This window comes from Oncorhynchus mykiss, chromosome 2, assembly GCF_057628025.1.
Source record: "Oncorhynchus mykiss isolate SJ-2025 chromosome 2, ASM5762802v1, whole genome shotgun sequence".
Lineage (NCBI taxonomy): Eukaryota > Metazoa > Chordata > Actinopteri > Salmoniformes > Salmonidae > Oncorhynchus > Oncorhynchus mykiss.
The window spans coordinates 41,300,497-41,326,710 of record NC_143023.1 but is presented as its reverse complement, the minus strand read 5'-3'; the positions used below and the strand labels follow the sequence as shown (position 1 = coordinate 41,326,710).

Genomic DNA, 26,214 nt, shown 5'->3' with positions numbered 1-26,214 from the left:
AAGGCTATTCCATGTGAGAAATTGGCAAGAAACTGAAGATCTTGTGCAAGCTATGTACTACTGCCTTCACATAACAGCACAAACTGGCTTTAACCAGAATAGAAAGAGGATTGGGAGGCCCTGGTGCACAACTGAGCAAGAGGACAAGTACATTAGTGTCGAGTTTGAGAAACAGACGCCTCACAAAACAGTGAACGTCAACAGTGAAGAGGTGACTCCGGGATGTTGGCCTACTATGCAGAGTTCCTCTGTCCAGTGTCTGTGTTCTTTTGCCCATCTTAATCTTTTCTTCTTATTGGCCAGTCTGAGATGGCGCTTTCTTTGCAACTCTGCCTAGATGGCCAGCATCCCAGTCGCATCTTCACTGTTGATACTTAAGACTGGTGTTTTGCGGGTACTATTTAATTTGGCTGCAAGTTGAGGACTTGTGAGGCATCCGTTTCTCAAACTAGACACTAATGTACTCATCTTCTTGCTGTTCTGTACACAGCGTTGTACGGGATCTTCAGTTTAGACTCATGGGTTAACAGGAGAGGGAGAGCGTGAGAGATGTGATAATTTTACTCAGTCACTCGCTCGCTGTCAACTCATAGTTTTTCTTTCCCATAACCGATGCCTCTCTTTCAGACAACTGAACATCCGGAAGGTCCTTGTGAGCGGAGGCAGCCTGGACCATCGTGTGGACCCCCAGGTCCTGAATGAGGGAGGTGGCGAGAAGGTGGCCATCCTGGCCCTGGATGAAGCTGGGCGGGTAAGGACCAGCTGGGTCCGATACATTGAGAAATACTTAGTAGCTAGCTAGTAACTAGCTACAGCCATTTGTTGGTGGATTCTTAATGTTCACTCCATATGATCACCTCTAGCCGATGTATTTGAGTCATTGATCATCTTATCCCAGTCTTTCTCACTTTGTTTTTTCTGTGTCTGGATGTTATGAAGTTTGGATGATGTGTGTTGATCTGTTTGGTCTTTTATGTTTATCCAATGTATTTGTTGTCGCCACTCACTGACGATGCCTTTCTAATTGCCCCTCTGGATTATTAAAGTTGTATTGTATTGATTTCCGTCTCCCTCCATCAGGTGTTCTGCTGGCGTTCAGTGGGTGGTTCGGTGAGACAATGCAGGTGGGTGTACGGGCGCCAGGTGTTCATGTCGGACATTGCCCTGAGCAGGAACAACATGATGTTTGTCACACAGGAAGGGGAGGGCTTCAGCGGACAGTGGCACGGAGAGTACAGGAAGAGTGTGGAGAAGAAAGGTGAGATGAGAAAATTGTTTACTCTCATAGCTCAACGATGACATAATGATACTTTTGAATATTATCAGTATTTCACACTTTCCTCTTTTACATATATGGTGGATGATAAACTTCATGAATTATGGAAAAATAGTAAACAAGACTTGGATTCAAAAGTAATCTTGTTTACTATTTCTCTGTACTTCATGATGTGTATCATCCAAGATAAATCAGACATTTTTTGTTAGTTGGAATCACTGCATTGTAATTTGACTAAAGCGTTTTTCCCTTGTGTGCTTTAGATGGGAGTGTGGAGGTGTGTGGTTACCCAGAGGGTGGAACTGTGTATGAGCGAATTCGCTTGGAGAAGCTCCCTTATGTCCACCGTGCGGTCAGCATCACCATGGACTCCAAGGGACGCAACTTTGGAGTGCTGCAGTCGGACCCCAAAACCAGGTACTGTTCCCCTCTGTGTGTTGTCGCTTCTTTAAAACATTTGAACTATGTCGTCTTCATTAGGCCACACTGTAACAAAATGTTTTGAAATGAACAAGAAGTGTTTGTTGGGTAAATTCACATAAACGGGGATGTACTAACTCATTTTTGGAGCATTTTGTGCCTACTGAACAAAATGTCTGATTTCTCTCCTTCCCCCGCCCAGCCTGTATGAGATTCCCAGCGTATCTCTCTCCTCCTTCTCCCAACACTTCCAGAGCCTGCTGGAGGAAGCGGACGAGACGGATAGTATTCACGACGTGACCCTGCAGGCCGGAGACCGCACCTTCCCCGCCCACAAGTACCTCCTGTCCATGAGGTCCGAGTTCTTCAGGAAGCAGCTGGTGCTGGACGGGGAGGAGGGAGACCGGGAGGTGAGGAGGAGCGAGGATGCGGTGGGCTGTGACCTGCTGGTGGTGGAGACGGTGAGCCCTGAGATGCTGGCTCACGTCCTGAAGTTCATCTATACGGATTCCTGTGATCTGCTGGTGCAGGGCCACTGCCCTCGGGTCTTCGGCCAGAACCAGAAACAACAGGACCCGGAGCAGGAGCAGCTGATCAGCAGCCTGCAGGACCTGGGCTTCCATGAGGGCAACTTGAGGGACCGCTCGGCCCTGGAAGTGTACCGCTCGCTGACCCCCTCGGCCCGAGGAGACGGAGACAAGCCCAAAAGCAAGAGTACCAAGCCTGGGAAAAAAGGCAAGGGAGGCAAGGCTGGAGCTGGAGAGGGAGGGAAAGTCAACCCGGTCAAGACCTTACAGGGTGTAGCCAAGAAGCTCGGCATGGGCAGTCTGTCGGCACGGTGAGGACTGAGTTGGTTATGATTGTTGTCCCCCACGATGAAATCGGGTAGTGTACTGTGCGCCTGTCTCTGTCCGTAAGTACGTTCGTCACACGCGATATCTCAGACCGCTCTGGCCCGAATTTGACAACTTGGGTGAATGATGTCTTGCCATAGAGATCTGACATTTACAAAATTATACTGATTGGCCAGATGGTGGTGCTATAAAATGAGATTGAAAATGCCAAGTTTGAAAGGTCATGCACCTCACCCCGGTTTGACCTGAAGTCATGAAATTCAAAAACAGGTCCTTCTCCCCACAAGGAACAAATTTGCCTCGGACACACAAGGTCCGCCATGATGGATACTCCGTCATTTAGAATTTTGTGAAAAACCCTTAAGATGCTCTTCTGGCACCGAATGATGAAATTTGATATGTGGCATCAATGGAAAAATGTCTCTTAATGCAATATTTTTAAACTAGTACCTGAAACAACATGACCAATAAACATTCAGGTGGGTGTGGTTTGGCACATAAAGGCAATAAAATCAGTCAAGGATATTTGTATTTATAAAAAAATATATATAAAAAAAGTACACATTTTCGCAAACACTCAAGACTCATATCGACCACACGGTGGCGCCATTACAGGCACATGTTTTATCTCTTGATCTGTTTGACTCAGAGTGAGGAAATTTGGCACATTTGCTCAGGATATGAATCTAGCTAACCCATGAGATATCTCAGTCAACACTGGCTGATTTTGTCTCGTGTGACTTTTTGCCTTGCCATAGAGATCCAGCATTTGCAAAATTACACTGATTGGCCCAAGGGGGGCGCTATAGTAATCATCTGTATGTACATTATCTCAGGCACCACTTGCCCGATTTTGACATTTGTGGGGGACAACATGTTTACTGTTATTTGTCTTGCTATTAACCCCTAAGCCTTTGGGGACTTAACATTTGGAATTGTTTTAAGATGGTCATACCATGGATCATTTAGCTATTTGATTTGGAATTTTAGGACCCCTGTAGGTATAAAAAAAATATATAAAAAAATATATATTTGAAACATTGAATTTTGGCTTCTGCTATTAGCCTTAAACGCATTGAATAACAGAGCCTGGTTCCTCTCTAGGTTTATACCAAGGATCCTGCCTTTCTAGGGAGTTTTTCCTAGCCACTGTGCTTCTACATCTACATTGCTTGCTGTTTGGGGTTTTAGGTTGGGTTTCTGTATAGGGCTTTATAGATACATTCATACGTGACAATACAGTCAAAATGTGTCAAAATGAAGGTTTGAGGTGTCTGAAATGCATCTGAGATAGTGTGTGTATATAGGAAAGCATAAAGAAAGGTTACATGTGTAACCTTGTGCCAGAAAATCCTATTTTCATTCATTTTTTACCGGGTTACCTTGAAGAGTCTCTTGAAACTTGTGGGCATTATATAGCAAAACGGAGAACACATTTGTGAGTCTTCGCTTTTGATGGTGGAGTCATATTAGTTTGTAGCTCAAACCGTTCGGACTTGACAGAAGTGTCCGGAGTTGAGACCCCGGTGTTAGCGACATGAGACTAGTCCTGTGAAGCGTGTGGGTGTCGTAGAGCAAAACCGAGAACACCATTTGTGTTCAAATAGTTTCTAGCCGCAACCGTTTTGACACTGCGTGAAAAACACATTTTTCTGGAAGTCTCCTGGTCTGACAAACACCTCTGTAGCTCTGCCATCTTCCATTGCAGATGCGGAAGGAGGACGTCGCCGGATGCGTTAGATTGAGACACAACCCCATGCACATAAAAGTCTAACTGTCGGATTTGGATGGCAATTTTATATTATGTTAAAATTGATTTCTGCACGGGCATTGACCTTAGGGGGGGTTATTAACATGTAGTGTATTTTGTTAAACACATTTATTACAGTTTGGATGGAGTGAAATATGAAAACGGGAAGATCAATGTAGCGCGTAAGATGACGGCCAACAAGCCACGATGTAACCAGAAAAAGTGGTGAGTAATTGCCATGTGGCAGATTTACGTGAGAAAATATTGTGTTCATAGAAAGATAACTACTAGAATGGACATTCTTATTCAAGTCAATGTTCTGTGATTCTATTCAATTGTTGTGCCAGATAATCACGGCAGAGATAATGTCAGATGATCACAATATCAGAGGAGATCTTGTTCCGTCTAAGCTGTATCTGTCTCCCCGAAGCTCCTACCTCTGTGACGTCACTCTGAGATCTGTGGATGGCAAGGAGTTCCCCTGTCACAAGTGTGTGCTGTGTGCCAGACTTGGTGAGCTTCAGTGTGTTTATGGTTATGGTTGCGTTTCTTGGAGTGTGAGGGGTGAACGGGTTTGGGTTATTCAATGTTGTCGACATCTGACACTAGGTTTTCCAGTCATTTGTTGAAGCTATGGGGCCAGATCTCCGTACACAGATTGAGCCTAGCCTAAAAGCATGCTCAATGGAGAATCTCAATTGAAAATTATTTTTAATTAAGCACTAAGATGAATCAGTATCTGGGAGATGATTTTAATATGTAAAAAAAATGTAATTGAAATTTCTTAGTGGCGGTTGCATTCTAAACATTCTATGGGTTTTCAGAGTACTTCCACAGTATGCTGGCGAACCCCTGGATAGAGGTATGTTTTGTTTGTTATTTCAGTTTTATCAATCTGTATTAAATTATACAAATGATCAAATGTTTGTTTTAGTTGCTGGCAATTGGAGGTCTTGCTCATTGTACGCGAAAGCTTCATTTTTACATTGCCATAAGGAACCGTTGGCTCTGAAAACGTTGTCTCACATTGTGCTTGAGTAAGTGTGCTGCTACTTGTGAACAGTGTTGGTAATGTTGTTGTTGTGCGCTCCCAACAGGCCACTTCATGTAGTGCACTGGAGATGCCCACCAGTTCAGATATACTGCAGGTCATCCTAGAATATGTGTACACTGACGAGTCTCCCACTATCAAAGGTACACAGGACACCCCAGATCATGCATATACAACCTGTACACACACACACACACACACGCTTCAGGACTATGGATGGAAAATAGCTCTTTTGCCAACTTGGGTACATATACATTGACTCTGAAATAAGTGTGCGCTGTCCCTGTCAAATAAGTGCGTTAAATAAGTGTCATGTGGCTACCCATAATATTTATGAACCTCATCATGTTGACTTTGATGTTGATGCACAAGGTAGTTGAAAGCTACATGGTGGAAGCAAAGTCTCTCTCTCCTCTTCCAGAGTCCCTGAATGTGGAGTTTGTCTGCAACGTGTTGGTGGTGGCCGATCAGCTTCTCATCACCCGACTGAAGGAGATGTGTGAAGTGGCCATTACTGAGAACCGTACGTCCTCTCATCTTCCCTCTGTCCTTTTAGCCTCCTCTGCTCTCGTCTCATCCCTCTGTCCTCTCCTCTTCCTCATGCCTCTCAACATGATATCAAACAGCTTTGTTGTGTCTTAAAAAGCACTCGTGTGAGAGCACTGTCCTGTTTGTTTAAAAAAAAAATAATGGCTTCCTCTTCCGTCTCCTCAGTGACACTGAAGAACGCTGCGGAGCTGCTGCAGTTTTCTGCCATGTACAACGCTGAGCAGCTCAAACTGTCCTGCATCCAGTTCATTGTGCTCAACATGGCTGCCCTGCTCGAGTCCAAGTGAGTGTGTGTGTGTGTGTGTGTATACAGTGCGTTCGGAAAGTATTCAGACCCCTTGACTTTTTCCACATTTTGTCAAACCTTATTTTAAAATGGATTTAAAATATATATAAAAATATATTTAAAAAAGTCCTCTCAATCTTCTCACAATACCCCATAATGCAAATGTATTACAAATAAAATCACTGAAATATCACATTTACATAATTATTCGGACTCTTTACTCAGTAATTTGTTGAAGCATCTATGGCAGCGATTACAGCCTCGAGTCTTCTTGGGTATGACGCTACATGCTTGGTACACCTGTATTTGGGGAGTTTCTCCCATTTTTCTCTGCAGAGCCTCTCAAGCTCTGTCAAGTTGGATGCGGAGTGTCGCTGCACAGCTATTTTCAGGTCTCTCCAGAGATGTTTGATCAGGTTCAAGTCCGAGCTCTGGCTGGGCCACTCAAGGACATTCTGAGACTTGTTCTGAAGCCACTCCTGCGTCGTCTTGGCTCACCCCAGTCTGAGGACCTGAGCCGTTCCTCTTTCCTCTGATCCTAACTAGTCTCCCAGTCCCCGCCGCTGAAAAACATCCCCACAGCATGATGCTGCCACCACCATGCTTCACCATATGGATGGTGCCAGGTTTTCTTTGGATGTCACACTTGGTATTCAGGCCAAAGAGTTCACTCTTAGTTTCATCAGACCAGAGGGTCTTGTTTCTCATGGTCTGTCCTTTTGGCAAACTCCAAGCAAGCTGTCATGTGCCTTTTTTTATTCAGGAGTGGCTTCCATCTGACCACTCTACCATAAAGTCCTGATTGGTGGAGTGCTGCAGGGATGGATGTCCTTCTGGAAGGTTCTCCCATCTCCACAGAGGAACTCTACAGCTCTGTCAGTGACCATTGGGTTCTTGGTCACCTGCCTGACCAAGGCCCTTCTCCCCTGATTGCTCAGTTTGGCCAGCTCAAGGAAGAGTCTTGGTGGCAACAAAAAATATTCAGTTTAAAAATGATGGATTCTACTGTGTTCTTAGGGACCTTCAATGCTGCTGAAATGTTTTGGTACCCTTCCCCGGATCTGTGCCTCAATACAATCCTGTCTGGAGCTCTATGGACAATTCCTTCGACCTCGATGTTTGGTTTATGCTCTGACATGCACTGTCAACTGTGGGACCTTTAAATATACAGGTGTGTGCCTTTTCAAAATAATGTCCAACCAATTGAATATACCACAGGTGGACTCCAATCAAGTTGTAGAAACATCTCAAGGATGATCAGTGTAAAACAGGATGTACCTGAGCTCTATTTTGAGTCTCAGCAGAGGGTCTGAATACTTATGTAAATAAGATATTTCTGTTGGATGTATGGCTTATGTTATGTGAACATACTGTATACTACTTAGGAAACCGATGATTCTCTCGCTCTCTGTGTATTTACAATGGTGCTTGGTCTTCACTGGTTTCCCTTGTGGAAACAGGTCACACATCTTGCTGCTGTGATGGCACACTGGTATTTCACCCAGTAGATATGGGAAGTTATCAAAATTTAGAATAGTTTTTGAATTCTTTGTGGAAATATGTGTCAGTAATATGGTCATATATTTGGCAGGCAGTTAGGAAGTGCAGCTCAGTTTCCACCTCAGGCTATGTGTACATTGCCCACAAAATGTCTTCTCTTTAGAGCCAGGTCTGTCTTTGGCGTCCTTTCTCAATAGCAAGGCTATGCTCACTGAGTCTATACATAGTCAAAGCTTTCCTTAAGTTTGGGTCAGTCACAGTGGTCAGGTATTCTGCCACTGTGTACTCTCTGTTTAGGGCCAAATGGTATTCTAGTTAGCTCAGTTTCTTTTGTTAATTACTTGACACATTGGAAAGAATGTATCTTTTTGTTTTCTCTAGATTTGGTTGGGTCTAATTGTGTTGCTGTCCTGGGGCTCTGTGGAGTCTGTTTGTGAACAGAGCCACAGGACCCGCTTGCTTAGGGGACTCTTCTCCAGGTTAATCTCTTTGTTATGGAAGGTTTGGGAATTGCTTCCTTTTAGGTGGGTGTAGAATTTAACAGCTCTTTTCTGGATTTTGATAATTAGCTGGTATCGGCCTAATTCTGCTCTGCATGCGTTATTTGATGTTTTATGTTGCACAAAGTGGATGTTTTTGCAGAATTTTGCAATTTGGTGTTTGTCCCATTTTGTGATTTATTGGTTGGTGAGTGGACCCCAGACCTCACAACCATAAAGGGCAATGGGTTCTATAACCGATTCAAGTATTTTTTTTGTCAGATCCTAATTGGCACGTTGAATTTTGTACCTTTTTGATGGCATAGAAGGCCCTTCTTGCCTTGTCTCTCAGATCGTTCACAGCGTACCTGTGGCGCTGATGTTTAGGCTGAGGTATGTATCGTTTTTGTGTGCTCTAGGGCAACTGTGTCTAGATGGAATTTGTATTTGTAGTCCTGGCAACTGAACCTTTTTTGGAGCACCATTATTTTTGTCATACTGAGATTTACTGTCAGGGCCCAGGTCTGTCAGGGCCCAGGTCTGTCAGGGCCCAGGTCTGTCAGGGCCCAGGTCTGTCAGGGCCCAGGTCTGTCAGGGCCCAGGTCTGTCAGGGCCCAGGTCTGACATAATCTGTGCAGAAGATCTAGGTGCTGCTGTAGGCCCTCCTTGGCTGGGTACAGGAGCACCAGATCATCAGCAAACGGTAGACTTTGACTTTAGATTTTAGTAGGGTGAGGCAGGGTGCTGCAGACTGTTCTAGTGCCCTCGCCAATTAATTTGTGTATCTTGAAGAGGGTGGGGATTAAGCTGCATCCATGTCTCACCCCATGGCCCTGTGAAAATAAATTTTAACCGCACACTTGTTTGTGTACATGGATTTTATGATTGTTTTTCCCCCACCACTACTTTCCATCAATTTGTATAGCAGACCCTGGTGCCAAATTAGGTCAAAAGCTTTTTTGAAATCAACAAAGCATGAACACTTTACCTTTGTTTTGATTTGTTTGTTTGTCAATTAGGGTGTGCAGGGTCACTACGTGGTCTGTCGTAAGGTAATTAGGTAAAAGTCTGCTGTTAATGAAATGCAGAGGATTTTCCCAAGGTTGCTGTTGACTCATTGGATTTTGTGGATTGAGGTGATCAGTCCTTGGTTCCAAATATTGGGGAATATGCCAGAGCTGAGGAGGATGATGATGATGATGATGATGATTAAGAGTTTCAGTATAGCCAGTTGGAATGTTGTCTGTATATGTTATCACTTTATTGAGGATACCATCAACACCACAGGCCTTTTTAGGGTGGAGGGTTTGTATTTTGTCCTGTAGTTCATTCAATGTAATTACCTGAACCTACTGGATTCTCCAGTCTTCAATAGTTGATTCTAAGATTTGTATTTGATCATGTATATGTTTTTACTTTGTTATAGGGCCAAAAAGATTGGAGAAGTGGTTTACCCATACATCTCCATTTTGGATCAATAACTTTTCGTGTTTGGTGTTTTCCAATCTTCCCAGAAGTGGCTAGTCTATGGATTCTTCAATAGACTCTCTTCTCTTTCTCTCTCCCTCTCTCCGCCCCTCCCTCTCTTTTTCCGTCTCTCTCTCTGTTTATATATCCGTAACTCTCTCTCTTCAGAGCGCTGGATAGCTTGAGTGATGACGTGCTGGTGGAGCTCTCTGCCTCTTACAGGAGTATGGTGAGTCACTTCTCCTCAGTGCCGTTACCATACCTGCATCAACTGCATGGTGAGATACCTGGCATATGTTCATTTGGGGAACTCAACAGAAACTGTTCCAAACAGAAAACGACAATAGGTGTTTCTTATTGGATGGTTCCTCAGATAGTCCCTCCCTGTTTCACTTGTTTCTTCCATTCGATTCCTACTGAACACAACCATAGGTTCTGAACTGAACACGACTGTTGGTTCTGACTAACTGACCTGTTACCATCCTGTTCCTGTCAGATTCCAGCCATGCAGATGCGACTGATCACTCCTTACCCAGACGCCCCAGACCTCAGTGTGTACGAGGAGTGGGACTCTTCATTCAGCTCTAAAGCTGACACGGAACTGAACAACTCCTGCAGGTACTATACCATCTATCAAACTATGTACAACACTGTGGCTGCATCTTATTCCACAAAGTTGCTCCTTCGTTCACTCCCTGTCATGAATGAGATGGGACTGAATTGGTGCTGAAACTAGGTTCCAATGTTTTGGAATGAAATGCATCCAGCCAGTAGCCTCCCTAACATTTGAACCGTGGTTGAATTTGTTCCTCTTCATCATCTGTCTCATCTTCCTCCTCTCAGGGAGACTCTGTTGAAGAAGGCTAAGTTAAAGGCCAAGAGAAAACCTAGGCGACGCTCCGACAGCTCAGGGGGTTACACCCTTTCTGACATCATCCAGAGCCCACCTGCTGCAGGTAGAACACACACACACACTCTGTCACGGCACATAATAATTTCCTTTAATTGGATTTGGGCTGATATGGATTATGATATGTCTCTTCTAGTCTCAGTCCTTTCTCCCAGCCTGGTAAAGTCAGGAAAGACCAACTCCATGGAGTCTCTGCAGGAGCTGATGACGTCTGACTCTGAGGGCAGCTACATGGGTGTGGGCAGCCCCCGAGACCTCCAGAGTCCCGTGTTCCACGACAGGCCCGAGGAGGAGGGGGCTGGAGGAGGTTTCAGGCTGAAGACTCCCCCCAGCACCACCACCATGAGGAACGGCCTCCCCGCAGAACCCCCAAAGAGTTCTGCTCTAGAGCACATCCCCAAGATCACAGCCAGGTGAGCCAGGTCACTGTGGACCAGGTCAGGGGTGGAACTGTATGTGACATTGTGTCGTTTCTCTCTTTCTCCAGTCCTGCTCTGTCACTTCCTGTCTTGGACCTCAGGGCAATCATGGATATGGAAGCCAGCTCAAAGACACAAAGTCTCGGAGCCACTCCCAAAAGTCCTGGCAGTGTTGGCAGCAGCAGCAAGCAGTCCCCTCTCCCAGCCAAACTCTCCCAGAAGCAGAGGAAGATGATCGCCATGGCAACCAAGGAGGGCAGTGCTGAGTGCACCATATCCAAATCGACACCAGTGATTACTCCCTCGAAGAGTGCGAAAACATGGTAAGCCCCTCTCCATAAGGATTGCTCCTACTATCAGAGCCAGCACAGAAGGTGGTGGGTTGGTGTGACAATCCCTATGTAATAGAATAGGTCCTGTCGCTGTCTCTTATTTTGTGTTGAAAATGTACAAATACAAAATCTGCCTATTCCCTCAGCTGTTAGTAAAAGTATTACTTTTTAATGCTTTGAAGTAGAACTTTTGATTATCAAATGTGGTTCCACCTACCACCTCTCCTCAGGGCCACTCCGTTCCAGACACCTCCTTCGTCTCGAGCGTTCCGGGACCTCCTGGTGGAGGAGGAGAGTCGGGTCAGGAACGGGGGGCCAGGGGCTCCGGGAAGGCCAGTAGCTCAGGGGCCTCCGGTCTCTGCTGCTCGGAGGGTTACCTTCAAATGTACGGCTGAGCCCCCCAGTGAGCCAGAGAGACTCGCCGGGTAAGACTATGCACGCACAGACAGACACGCACACATATGCAGTCTGTCATATTTTATGTTAATTGTCACCAACACACATAGAGGTGTCCATTATATAAACACACAATATAGACTTGCATTTGTGTATGGCCAAGGGATGAATGCCCTTATGGCTGATTAATTTTGGGGCGGCAGGTAGTGATTAGAGCTTTGGGCCAGTAACCGAAAGATTGCTGGATCGAATCCCCGAGCTGACAATGTTAAAATGTATCGTTCTGCCCCTGAACAAGGCAGTTAACCCACTGTTCTCCAGTAGGCCATCATTGTAAATAATTTGTTCTTAACTGACTTGCCTAGTTAAATTAAATAAACATCTATGAACTAGTCTTTACCCCAAAGTACCAGGATTGTCCACCAGATGTCTCTAGTGTGTTGCCATGCTCATGCACATTCTTGTTTCTATCAGACAGGAATCTGACACAATAACATATCTACTAGCGTCAATGTCATTTGGTTACCTTGGTGAGAAACAAATTTGTTGTAGTAAGGAGATGGTAAAGCTTGTATCTATGGTGATTGTGCCTTAATTAGGCCTATGTTATAGCTGATGGTTAACCATACAGGAATTAGTTCAAACTCTGAGGTATCTCTTTAGAATAAACATAGTCACTAAGAAAGCAGCAAATGACTGGCAGAGTTTCTCTATGATGATTCTCTGTTATTCCAAAGGGAAGCAGACGAAAGAAGGAATAATGATTTGGAGGACTACTTGTTTTTATACAGAGAATTTAGAGTTGACTATGTTAAGCTTTACTGTCCAAATGAAACGCTCTGGAGTGCGGTTTCCCAGACACAGATTAAGCCAAATCCTGGACTCTATTGACCAGGACTAGGCTAGTCTGGGAAACCAGCCCTGAGTCTGTGGTTTGTTTGAGCAGATGCATCAGGAAATGTTCAAATGTAATCAGAAGGTAAGAAGCCGCCTTCTCTACATTCACTCGCATGAAACTCCTGCCTACATGGGTGCAAAGTGATCTATGCAGATGCACAGATGGCACAAAAAAATGGCAAAGCCGTCATTCTTTTAGCGAGAGGAAAAATATAGCCCTAACTGCTTTCGCTAAACCTGCCCTGGAATTTTGGGCACTCAATCGCAGCACTGGATAGCAACTGTCGTCGAGTCCAGCACCTTGTGAGCACATGCAAACCAGTGGGGATGGCTAAATAATTGAACTATTCACTAGAGGTACTTGCCACTGTGATTCATGAAATGCAGACTCTTGGGAGTATTTTGCTAACACGAAATTGTACTTTGCTAGCTCAACTGGTTAACATTAGCTACTAGCATATTTCTCATTGAGCACCAAACATTGCTAAAGTTGCCTAGCTAGCTAACTACTTAATATAACTTTTTCTCTAAGTTAGCTTGCTAAGTTGGCTATATTAGTTATGTAACATATCTGCTATCGACATCAGCAAAATATCTGCACATATCAACAACTGACACCCACGAAGCATCGTTACCCGTCGCTCCACAAAGGCGTCACCGATTGAAACGCTATTAGCGCGCACCACTGTTAACTAGCTAGCCATTTCACATCGGTTACACGTGACTGTCAAATCTAAGTGATTTCGATGGGTCTAGCTCCTTTCTGATTTTGTTTATACTGTTCAAGTCAATCCATTTTTATTTTCATAAAGTTCTGCATTTCCAACTTTTATAGGCATTATTTTTAACCAAATGTTGCAATTGCGATTTGACATGTGATTTAGAGCAAAACACTTGCGTGAACTGTTGGCGTCATTGAAATATAATGATTATTCTAATTCTATAGATAAAACATAATAGTCGGAGCTTTGAATACAGTGTTTGAATACAATTCAAAATGCCAAGGAGGAGTTATTGTGACAGGGTAGGAAGCAAATTTATTACATGTTACCGAGGGGACCCAATAATCTTTTGCTACTTTTTAATGTTTTCTCTTAGCTACTTCTTGTAGTTAACATATTCATGCTTCGCGTATTCCTCTCTGGTTTATAAGATACAGTTGCACAAACGACATGCTGATTTAGGTCTACACTGTCTACACTGTGGGTGTGTGTGTATATATAATTACGTTTGCTTTGACAACGTTTATTAGCTAGCATTAGCAGCTAACAACATTTAGACCTTAACTTGCAAAGAAAATACAAACGAGCTGTTTGCAGATGTAAAACACAACCCAATAGTGTAGTAAAAGAACGCTAGTGGAATTATGGTAAGAATCAAAGTGAAAACAGTATCCTTGTCATCAACATTGTTGCATGTGCTGGATGCAGATGGAACGCAAAGTGTCTCGTGGTGAGGAATAACACATGCGCTCCTTGAGTGACGGACGGGGCTAGGTCTGTGTGGAAAGCGGCATGAAGTGAGAGAGCGGAGACCGGATGACTCAAGTAGCGAAGTAAACTTTACAAATGTACACTGCTCAAAAAAATAAAGGGAACACTAAAATAACACATCCTAGATCTGAATGAAATATTCTTATTAAATACTTTTTCTTTTACACAGTTGAATGTGCTGACAACAAAATCACAAGTGATCAATGGAAATCAAATTTATCAACCCATGGAGGTCTGGATTTGGAGTCACACTCAAAATCAAAGTGGAAAACCACACTACAGGCTGATCAACTTTGATGTAATGTCCTTAAAACAAGTCAAAATGAGGCTCAGTAGTGTGTGTGGCCTCCACGTGCCTGTATGACCTCCCTACAACGCCTGGACATGCTCCTGATGAGGTGGCGGATGGTCTCCTGAGGGATCTCCTCCCAGACTTGGACTAAAGCATCTGCCAACTCCTGGACAGTCGTTGGTGGATGGAGCGAGATGCGATGTGCTCAATTGGATTCCGGTCTGGGGAACGGGCGGGCCAGTCCATAGCATCAATGCTTTCCTCTTGCAGGAACTGCTGACACACTCCAGCCACATGAGGTCTAGCATTGTCTTGCATTAGGAGGAACCCAGGGCCAACCGCACCAGCATATGGTCTCACAAGGGGTCTGAGGACCTCATTTCGGTACCTAATGGCAGTCAGGCTACCTCTGGCGAGCACATGGAGGGCTGTGCGGCCCCCCCAAAGAAATGCCACCCCACACCATGACTGACCCACCGCCAAACAGGTCATGCTGGAGGATGTTGCAGGCAGCAGAACGTTCTCCACGGCGTCTCCAGACTGTCACGTCTGTCACCTGCTCAGTGTGAACCTGCTTTCATCTGTGAAGAGCACAGGGCGCCAGTGGCGAATTTGCTAATATTGCTGTTCTCTGGCAAATGCCAAACGTCCTGCACGGTGTTGGGCTGTAAGCACAACCCCCACCTGTGGACGTCGGGCCCTCATACCACCCTCATGGAGTCTGTTTCTGACCGTTTGAGCAGACACATGCACATTTGTGGCCTGCTGGAGGTCATTTTGCAGGGCTCTGGCAGTGCTCCTCCTGCTCCTCCTTGCACAAAGGCGGAGGTAGCGGTCCTGCTGCTGGGTTGTTGCCCTCCTACGGCCTCCTCCACGTCTCCTGATGTACTGGCCTGTCTCCTGGTAGCGCCTCCATGCTCTGGACACGCCGCTGCCAGACACAGCAAACCTTCTTGCCACTGCTCGCATTGATGTGCCATCCTGGATGAGCTGCACTACTTGAGCCACTTGTGTGGGTTGTAGACTCCGTCTCATGCTACCACTAGAGTGAAAACCCCGCCAGCATTCAAAAGTGACCAAAACATCAGCCAGGAAGCATAGGGAGAGAAGTGGTCTGTGGTCACCACCTGCAGAACCACTCCTTTATTGGGGGTGTCTTGCTAATTGCCTATAATTTCCACCTGTTGTCTATTCCATTTGCACAACAGCATGTGAAATATATTGTCAATCAGTGTTGCTTCCTAAGTGGACAGTTTGATTTCACAGAAGTGTGATTGACTTGGAGTTACATTGTGTTGTTTAAGTGTTCCCTTTATTTTTTTGAGCAGTGTATGTTACACATGGCGTATCACATTTTAAAAACCAGACATTCAAATACCGTTATAGGATGTAAAGTAAAAATCCAAACCGGTCTGTGCATCTATACCGGTAATGACAGTCCACAACATACCCAATAATAGTATTTTTTAAAATGTCATTGTGTATTAAAAACACATTTTTAGATCATTGTGAGAGGATTTCGCCAGTGGTTGGAAGGGGGAATTTGGCTTCCTGGGATGTTGTCCGAGGTTCCAACAGTAATCAAGTGGGGTGGGGCTTAGTGAATGGTCAATGTACTGAAAGGGAGGCAGCTGCCTGAAGCAGGGTGTGACTCACTGCTAGGGCTGTGGTGCAATTAGGCTGATGGTCACTATGACCTTTTCACTTCCCATTCAACAAGACTGACACATCAGTTAAAATAACTGCCTAGTCGACTTTGCCTCGGGTGAACTTTCTCATAAGAACAGATCCTATGATCAGCTTCCCTAAGTGCAACTTCAACCTGCACTGTGAACTACACCACCACTCAGACACCAGCTGGATTGGTAGAGCTTTAGAAGCCAAAAGAGCTGAATACTTGCATGGTCTCAGATCTGTTTGCGCTACGATGAAAATAACCATTGGAGTTGGCAAGACCGCACAAACCGATCTGAGACCAGGGTAACTGAATACTGTGTGCTCCTGATTTGAAACGACAGTAAACGATACGACTTCAGAATGGGTGTTTTGACATAACAATAACGTTTGGGAGAGATTGTTCATAAACTGGTGCTGTATCCTATAACGTTGACATCTAGATTAACACATAATATGGGCAGAGGTGTTTGAGGAATGCTTGTGAAACCAATGGGTGGATGTTTTTACTTTAACTTTGGTAGCAATGTTTAGAATTGTGACATGTCTTATCAGGCCAAAGAATTACAGGAAGTGTGTGTGTGTGTGCACTTGTGTGACCCAATGGTGTCTATCTCTCTTTCTGCAGAAGCTCTTGACTTTAGTTTACTTCCTCTTCTATCAGGGTCATTCGGGGCATCTGTCTTCCAGACGTAAATCTTTTATCTATGCCCAGAGCCAAGATGGATTAAAGCCCACAGCCTGGAAACACTCTCGTTCTGGTCTGTGACGTCCGCTCCCACTGCAGTCTCTAATGGCACCCTATTCCCTATGTAGTGCACTACATTTGGGCTCCCGAGTGGCACAGCAGTTTAAGGCACTGCATCTCAATGCAAGAGGTGCCACTACAGTCCCTGGTTTGAATCCAAGCTGTATCACATCTGGCTGTGATTTGAAGTCCCATAGGGCAGCGCACAATTGGCCCAGTGTCGTCCAGGTTTGGCTGGGGTAGGCCGTCATTGTAAATAAGAATTTGTTCTTAACTGACTTGCCTAGTTAAAAAAAAAAAAAAATTGACCATGGCCCACATGACTCACTCCATGCTCTGATCAAAAGTAGTTCACCGTGTAGGGCATATGGGGTTATTTGGGATGTAACCTAGTAGTGGGCCCTGAATATGAATCAGCCAGTGAGTCTGATGTATTGTTGGCTTCTGATCCTAATCAGCATTGATAAGAGAAGACTTCCATGTCACAAGTGATCACTCAGAACAGGAAGTAGGATTCAGGTTCTCGTCTACTCATGCTGATGAGCACCGAGGGAGGGATGGAAGGAGGGAAAGTTCAGGGCTGGGGAAAGTGTAATATCCATATGTGTAGTTTTTTTTTTTAGTAGAATATGTTTTCTCTATTGCCTTACAGGGACCATCAGTGTTTCATTAGTGTTTTCTTACACACACTCTCTGTCTCTCTCTGTGTGCGTGTCAGTTGTAATTCACCCAACCCTTGTCCTCTTGGGTAGCCTGTGGTCATCCTTGGTTACCACTGTCACATGATCTATCTAGTTCAGACCGGTCTTTCTCTGTTTGTGTCTTACTCTGTCAGATCAGCGTCAGAATTATTACAGGATGTACCTAACACGTCAACTTGTCCCAACCGTAAAAAAAACCTGAACAACCTCAGGGGGGGAAAAAAGAACAATTGTTTTGAGGGGGATAATGTTCAACCTGTCACAAACTCAAGGTCATTTTCTTTACTGACCAGCCCCTGGGTGCTGGGAGCGGCGGGCAGCCCCCCTACGGCCTCCATGGTAACCTTTGCTTCGATCGTGGAGGAGGAGAAACAGCAGGAGGCTGCACTAATCCGTAGCCGAGAGAAACTGCTTGCACTCATTCAGGTAACGTGTGTGTGTGTGTGTGTGCAGAGATTTGTAGCAGATGTTTACTATGCACACTGTGCTTTTCCTTTCACTGTGAGCTTGTCTGTCCAACACACATACTCAACTCAGTACCTTGATAAGTGTCTCTAAGGGGAAATCAGAAATACTTTCATCACCTCTGTCTAATGTCAGTAGAAATGACTTGTTTCCAGCTGTGCCGTTTGACAGCTGCCTTGACTTGGCTGTGGCTTTAAAACACTCCAACTGTGTTTGTATTTCTCCCTCTCTCCTCTTTTCAGATTGAGGAGGCAGCGATCCAAGAGCTTTTGCATCACTATGGCGCCCGCAACAACCCCAACGAGATGATTGTGGTGGAGAGGTCTGTCCAGGGGCCCATCGCCACCCCCTTCTGGAACAAACACTGAGACGTCTTACAACGCATGTGGGTGTAACGCCACACCCACATGCGTTGTGAGGCGTCACACCCACACATCCTTATGTATCTCCTGTCAGTCAGTGTTAAGATATACCCCAGGCCCAGTTGTGCCAGTGGGCTGGGTCTGACGCAGGTCTTTTATGCTTAACTCGTGTTCTTTTCTCGTGTTAACCTTTTGCGAGTGTCCCTGAGGAAGGAACAGTGGGGGAGAAAAGATCGAGGTATATAAGTTAAGATCTCATGTTATGCACGTTTTTTGCACCTTGCCATCAAAACATTAAAGTAAAGATATTCTTCCAAAAAGTTTCAGCTATTTAAAATATGTTCACAGTAGTTAAGAATTTGCCAAAGACACAATTATTTAAGGAAGTGGAGCAGTCCAAACTACAAATTGGGTCCAAAACTACATTACCCAGAAGGATTGGTCTGTTTCAGCACGTGCGTAAGCTGTGTGCCAATTAGGGAAAGTACTACAGCACAAGTTCCTCTGAGAAGAACTAGGACGAAAGGAAGTCGGAGCCTGGAGTTCAGAGGCTAGCCTGATCTGGTTGCTACCTAGTTCTACTTTATGAGTTGGGAAATTAGTTGTGTTCTGGATATACTGTGTGATGCAGTGTAGTTGAATCATGAAAGGAGGAGGGTAGCGAGTGACTGTCATACATCCTGCCGTTTTCTAATGTGAGCTAATTGCATATGAGAGGTTGCTGGTGTTTCCCTTTTATCAGAGTTATAGGACAAGCTGACGAGTGTTTGTGCCTTGCTTCCACCCTAACGATCCTCTGATGTACACACACTAATAATTTCAATACTTTCTGGCTGGCTGTATTTGAGTATTTTTGCTTTATTTTGTGTTCTGGAGCCGATGTGTTGGCTTGGTAACCCAGACTCGGACCATGTAAACCCAGTCTTATTCCATGCAGCACCCTTTGTTTGGGACTTTGGATGTGAGAAAATGGCATGCAATAAACTCACCTGTGCAATGACCATGTTTCCTGGTTCTATTACTCTTATTGTAGAATTGGTCTTATAATTATTTGTGCTATATTACAATAGACCTTGTGTTATGCAAAACAAGGGTGGGAGAATGTCCAAGGCTAATGATATAGTTCTGTGTGATGTCTATAGTGTCCCCACAAGAATGGAGGCAATCTCCCTCAAGCTCCCTGACAAATGTAGCTCTCAATCTCAATGGAAACAACAGTGCCTCTCTCCACTCTAACATCTGTGCTCTGCATAAATAAACAACTATTAAACGCCTACCCGTGATGACCCTGCCATGGAAAGAGCGGACGGGTGGTGATTAAGGGGTCCTAATAGTCCTAAGTCGACATCAGGAGTCAGCCAGAGACTGAGACCTGAGTTCCTAGTGATTACTCCATTAAGCTCAATTAGTCAACTGAGATGATGCGTTACACAGAAAGGCTCTCAAAGACTTGGCTCCATGTCAAGTCGGAATGGTCCAGCTAGGTCACTGACAGGCACATGGTGTGAAGTGTTTACCTCATTAGTCGTTTACCTCTCGCTAATGAACGTGACATACTCCAGAGATGCTCTCCTGCGCAGAATTGGACTATATGAATGTGGATATCTCCTGAAATTCTCCTTGTTCATAGAATGTAACAGCTGAATTTCCATCTAATGGGTAACATACATTTTTAGAAGTTATTTATATATATATATATATATATATATATATATATATATACTGCTCAAAAAAAAAACCACTTAAACAACACAATGTAACTCCAAGTCAATCACACTTCTGTGAAATCAAACTGTCCACTTAGGAAGCAACACTGATTGACAATAAATTTCACATGCTGTTGTGCAAATGGAATAGACAACAGATGGAAATTCTAGGCAATTAGCAAGACACCCCCAATAAAGGAGTGGTTCTGCAGGTGGTGACCACAGACCAGTTCTTATGCTTCCTGGCTGATGTTTTGGTCACTTTTGAATGCTGCCGGTGCTTTCACTCTAGTGGTAGCATGAGACGGAGTCTACAACCCACACAAGTGGCTCAGGTAGTACAGCTCATCCAGGATGGCACATCAATGCGAGCTGTGGCAAGAAGGTTTGCTGTGTCTGGCAGCGGCGTGTCCAGAGCATGGAGGCGCTACCATGAGACAGGCCAGTACATCAGGAGATGTGGAGGAGGCCGTAGGAGGGCAACAACCCAGCAGCAGGACCGCTACCTCCGCCTTTGTGCAAGGAGGAGCACTGCCAGAGCCATGCAAAATGACCTCCAGCAGGCTACAAATGTGCATGTGTCTGCTCAAACGGTCAGAAACAGACTCCATGAGGGTGGTATGAGGGCCCGACGTCCACAGGTGGGGGTTGTGCTTACAGCCCAACACCGTGCAGGACGTTTGGCATTTGCCAGGGAACACCAACATTGGCAAATTCGCCACTGGCGCTCTGTGCTCTTCACAGATGAAAGCAGGTTCACACTGAGCACATGTGACAGACGTGACAGAGTCTGGAGACGCCTGCTGCCTGCAACATCCTCCAGCATGACCGGTTTGGCGGTGTGTCAGTCATGGTGTGGGGTGGCATTTCTTTGGGGGGCCGCACAGCCCTCCATGTGCTCGCCAGAGGTAGCCTGACTGCCATTAGGTACCGAGATGAGATCCTCAGACCCCTTGTGAGACCATATGCTGGTGCGGTTGGCCCTGGGTTCTTCCTAATGCAAGGCAATGATATACCTCATGTGGCTGGAGTGTGTCAGCAGTTCCTGCAAGAGGAAGGCATTGATACTATGGACTGGCCCGCCCGTTCTCCAGACCTGAATCCAATTGAGCACATCTGGGACATCATGTCTCGCTCCATCCACCAACGCCACGTTGCACCACAGACTGCCCAGGAGTTGGCAGATGCTTTAGTCCAGGTCTGGAAGGAGATCCCTCAGGAAACCATCCACCACCTCATCAGGAGCATGCCCAGGCGTTGTAGGGAGGTCATACAGACACGTGGAGGCCACACACACTACTGAGCCTCATTTTGACTTGTTTTAAGGACATTACATCAAAGTTGATCAGCCTGTAGTGTGGTTTTCCACATCCAGACCTCCATGGGTTGATAAATTTGATTTCCATTGATAATTTTTGTGTGATTTTGTTGTCAGCACATTCAACTATGTAAAGAAAAAAGTATTTAATAAGAATATTTCATTAATTCAGATCTAGGATGTGTAGTTTAGTGTTCCCTTTATTTTTTTAGCAGAGTATATATATACAGTGCCTTGCGAAAGTATTCGGCCCCCTTGAACTTTGCGACCTTTTGCCACATTTCAGGCTTCAAACATAAAGATATAAAACTGTATTTTTTTGTGAAGAATCAACAACAAGTGGGACACAATCATGAAGTGGAACTACATTTATTGGATATTTCAAACTTTTTTAACAAGTCAAAAACTGAGAAATTGGGCGTGCAAAATTATTCAGCCCCTTTACTTTCAGTGCAGCAAACTCTCTCCAGAAGTTCAGTGAGGATCTCTGAATGATCCAATGTTGACCTAAATGACTAATGATGATAAATACAATCCACCTGTGTGTAATCAAGTCTCCGTATAAATGCACCTGCACTGTGATAGTCTCAGAGGTCCGTTAAAAGCGCAGAGAGCATCATGAAGAACAAGGAACACACCAGGCAGGTCCGAGATACTGTTGTGAAGAAGTTTAAAGCCGGATTTGGATACAAAAAAAAATCCCAAGCTTTAAACATCCCAAGGAGCACTGTGCAAGCGATAATATTGAAATGGAAGGAGTATCAGACCACTGCAAATCTACCAAGACCTGGCCGTCCCTCTAAACTTTCAGCTCATACAAGGAGAAGACTGATCAGAGATGCAGCCAAGAGGCCCATGATCACTCTGGATGAACTGCAGAGATCTACAGCTGAGGTGGGAGACTCTGTCCATAGGACAAAAATCAGTCGTATATTGCACAAATCTGGCCTTTATGGAAGAGTGGCAAGAAGAAAGCCATTTCTTAAAGATATCCATAAAAAAGTGTCGTTTAAAGTTTGCCACAAGCCACCTGGGAGACACACCAAACATGTGGAAGAAGGTGCTCTGGTCAGATAAAACCAAAATTGAACTTTTTGGCAACAATGCAAAACGTTATGTTTGGCGTAAAAGCAACACAGCTCATCACCCTGAACACACCATCCCCACTGTCAAACATGGTGGTGGCAGCATCATTTTCTTCAGCAGGGACAGGGAAGATGGTTAAAATTGATGGGAAGATGGATGGAGCCAAATACAGGACCATTCTGGAAGAAAACCTGATGGAGTCTGCAAAAGACCTGAGACTGGGACGGAGATTTGTCTTCCAACAAGACAATGATCCAAAACATAAAGCAAAATCTACAATGGAATGGTTCAAAAATAAACATATCCAGGTGTTAGAATGGCCAAGTCAAAGTCCAGACCTGAATCCAATCGAGAATCTGTGGAAAGAACTGAAAACTGCTGTTCACAAATGCTCTCCATCCAACCTCACTGAGCTCGAGCTGTTTTGCAAGGAGGAATGGGAAAAAATGTCAGTCTCTCGATGTGCAAAACTGATAGAAACATACCCCAAGTGACTTACAGCTGTAATCGCAGCAAAAGGTGGCGCTACAAAGTATTAACTTAAGGGGGCTGAATAATTTTGCACGCCCAATTTTTCAGTTTTTTTTTGTTAAAAAAGTTTGAAATATCCAATAAATGTTGTTCCACTTCATGATTGTGTCCCACTTGTTGTTGATTCTTCACAAAAAAATACAGTTTTATATCTTTATGTTTGAAGCCTGAAATGTGGCAAAAGGTCGCAAAGTTCAAGGGGGCCGAATACTTTCGCAAGGCACTGTATATTTACTTGAGTTCCAACTTTGAGCATGTACGGTAGTGTCAACCCTGAGTGTTTCATATCTGACGATTGAGTAAAATGCCTCTCAAAGCACTAAGCTAATCTCTCTCTTTCTCTTTCTCTTGCTCCCTCCATCTCCTCTCATCCCTGGCCAGAGCCGAGATGAGTGATAACGTCCGTCCCAACTGTGTTCAGTCTTTAAGGATGCGTCCCAGATGGCACCCTATTCTCTATGTAGTGTACTACTTTTTACCAGGGCCCATAGGGCTCTGGTAAAAAGTAGTGTACTATTTTTGGAAAAGGATTTGATTTGGGATGTAGCCTAGTAGTGGGCCCTGAATATGAATCAGCCACTGAGTCTGTGACGGTGTACTTTACATTACATTTTTTCTATTTAACCTTTTTTTAACTAGGCAGTTAAGAACAAATTCTTAATTACAATGACTGCCTAACCCGGATGACGCTGAGTCAATTGTGCGCCGCCCTATGGGACTCCCAATCACAGCCTGTTGTGTGACAGCCTTTAATTGAACCAGGGTCTGTAGTGATGCCTCAAGCACTGATATGCAGTGCCTTAGGCCGCAGCCATTGATAACTTGTGGCATGGAAGTCTTCTCTGGTCACTCAGAACAATGAGTAGGTTCTAGTTTACTCGCTTCTGGATGAGCACAGTGAGGAGGAGGAAGAGTGTCTTCTCTATTGCCTTACAGGGACCATCAGCGTTTCATCTTGAAGTTTGAGCCTTGAGTGTTTCCACATCTCTTCCCCCAATCTAATTTCTTTCACAGACACACACACACTTCGTGGCAGTTGTAATTCACCCACCTTGTCCTCTTGGGTAGCCTGTGGTCATCCTTGGTTGCCACTGTCACATAGCCTATATCTAGCTCAGACCTCTCTTTCTCTGCCTCTCTCACGGTCATCTGTTCCTTACAGTTTCCCCTTACCCAGAACAGCCACTGACTAAACCAAATCCATCCAGTAATTTCCTTACAACCAGAGGGTAGGTAAGGTGGTTAACAGTAGGTGGTTTGAGTAAAATACATCTGTCTCCCCTTAATTTGGGAGTCACTTCCTTTTTTGGTTGTTGTAGAATTTAATTGCTCTTTCCTGGATTTTGAAAATGAATGGGTATCGTCCTAATTCTGCTCTGCATACATAATTTTGGGTGTTGTGTTTTACACAGAGGATGTTTTTGCAGAATTCTGCTTGCAGTCTCAATTTGGTGTTTGCCCCATTTTGTGAATTATTGGTTGGTGAGTGGACCCCAGACCTCACAACCATAGAGGGCAATGGGTTCTACAATTGATTTAAGTATTTTTAGCCAGCTCCTTATTGGGATGTTGAATTTTATGTTCCTTTTGATGGTGTTAAAGGGCCATTGCCTTGTCTCTCATATCATTCACAGCTTTGTTGAAGTTACCTGTGATTCTGACGTTTAGGTCGAGGTGGACATAGTTCTTTGTGTGATCCAAGGTAAGTGTCTAGATGGAATTTGTAGTTCTGGCAACTGGACCTTTTTTGGAACACCATTATTTTTGTCTTACTGAGATTCGCTTTCAAGGAAGGTCCAGGGTTAACAATCTGTGCAGAAGATCTAGGTGCTGCTGTAGGCCCTCCTTGGTTGGGGACAGAAGCACCAGATCATCTGCAAACAGTAGACATTTGACTTTAGATTCTAGTAGGGTGAGGCCTGGTGCTGCAGACTATTCTAGGTGCCCTCGCCAATTCATTGATATATATGTTGAAGAGGGATGGTGCTTAAGCTGTATCCCTGTTCCACCCCACAGCCCTGAGGAAAAGCCCTCCTTGGTTGGGGACAGAAGAACTAGATCATCTGCAAACAGTAGACATTTGAATACGTGGCCTGTCGTACTGTAATTTGTTAAGACAATTTGACATTTGCTCAGGACTTTGTTTTCACTGAGGAAATGTAGGAGTCTGCTGTTAATGATGCAGATAATTTTTCCAGAGGTTGCTGTTGATGCATTTCCCACGGTAGTTATTGGGGGAGAATTTGTCTTCACTTATGTGGATTGGGGTATCAGTCCTAGCTTCCAAATGTTGGGAAAGATGCCAGAGCTGAGGATGGACTTTGGTCTGGCTATAATTTAATTTAGGATACCATCGACTACAGGCCTTTTTTGGGTTGGGTTTGTATTTTGTCCTGTAGCTTATTCAATGGAGTTGGATAATCTAGTAGTAGGTTCTGGTAGTCTTTAATAGCTGATTCTAAAATGTATAATGGATCATGTATATGTTTTTGCGGTTTGTTCTTAGTTATAGGGCCACAAATATTGGTTAAGTGGTTTATCTATACATCTCCATTTTGGATTGATGGCTCTTCGTGTTTGTTTGGTGTGTTCCAATTTTCATATACAGTGGGGCAAAAAAGTATTTAGTCAGCCACCAATTGTGTAAGTTCTCCCACTTAAAAAGATGAGAGGCCTGTAATTTTCATCATAGGTACACTTCAACTATGACAGACAAAATGAGAGAAAAAAATCCAGAAAATCACATTGTAGGATTTTTAATGAATTTATTTGCAAATTATGGTGGAAAATAAGTATTTGGTAACCCTCAAAGAAGCAAGATTTCTGGCTCTCACAGACCTGTAACTTCTTCTTTAAGAGGCTCCTCTGTCCTCCACTCGTTACCTGTATTAATTGCACTTGTTTGAACTTGTTATCAGTATAAAAGACAGCTGTCAACAACCTCAAACAGTCACACTCCAAACTTCACTATGGCCAAGACCAAAGAGCTGCACCAGGCTGGGAAGACTGAATCTGCAATAGGTAAGCAGCTTGGTTTGAAGAAATTAACTGTGGGAGCAATTATTATGAAATGGAAGTCACACAAGACCACTGATAATCTCCCTCGATCTGGGGCTCCATGCAAGATCTCACCCCGTGGGGTCAAAGTGATCACAAGAACGGTGAGCAAAAATCCCAGAACCACTAGTGAATGATCTGCAGAGAGCTGGGACCAAAGTAACAAAGCCTACCATCAGTAACACACTACGCCGC

General features: G+C 44.5%; 1 protein-coding gene across 3 annotated transcripts in view; it reads left to right on the top strand.

Annotated features, from left to right (window-relative positions):
• Nucleotides 1-19,321, top strand: part of LOC110489894 (inhibitor of Bruton tyrosine kinase) — a 35,957-nt gene extending 16,636 nt beyond the window's left edge. The window contains exons 9-26 of one of the 3 annotated variants that reach the window (XR_016486629.1): nt 628-751; nt 1,081-1,258; nt 1,540-1,693; nt 1,899-2,534; nt 4,259-4,525; nt 4,731-4,813; nt 5,125-5,162; nt 5,398-5,494; nt 5,773-5,874; nt 6,066-6,183; nt 9,801-9,861; nt 10,129-10,250; nt 10,476-10,588; nt 10,679-10,955; nt 11,030-11,284; nt 11,524-11,718; nt 17,788-17,920; nt 18,202-19,321. Coding sequence is in view for 1 of the 3 variants with exons in the window: in XM_021562860.3 (XP_021418535.3) it covers nt 628-751; nt 1,081-1,258; nt 1,540-1,693; nt 1,899-2,534; nt 4,439-4,525; nt 4,731-4,813; nt 5,125-5,162; nt 5,398-5,494; nt 5,773-5,874; nt 6,066-6,183; nt 9,801-9,861; nt 10,129-10,250; nt 10,476-10,588; nt 10,679-10,955; nt 11,030-11,284; nt 11,524-11,718; nt 17,788-17,920; nt 18,202-18,327 (2,899 nt within the window). In the remaining 2 variants the exon portion in view is untranslated. Of the gene's footprint in view, nt 1-627; nt 752-1,080; nt 1,259-1,539; nt 1,694-1,898; nt 2,535-4,258; nt 4,526-4,647; nt 4,814-5,124; nt 5,163-5,397; nt 5,495-5,772; nt 5,875-6,065; nt 6,184-9,800; nt 9,862-10,128; nt 10,251-10,475; nt 10,589-10,678; nt 10,956-11,029; nt 11,285-11,523; nt 11,719-17,787; nt 17,921-18,201 lie in introns of all 3 variants that reach the window. The other 2 variants (XR_016486628.1, XM_021562860.3) reach the window with 2 other exon arrangements.
• Nucleotides 19,322-26,214: the final 6,893 nt, after the last annotated feature.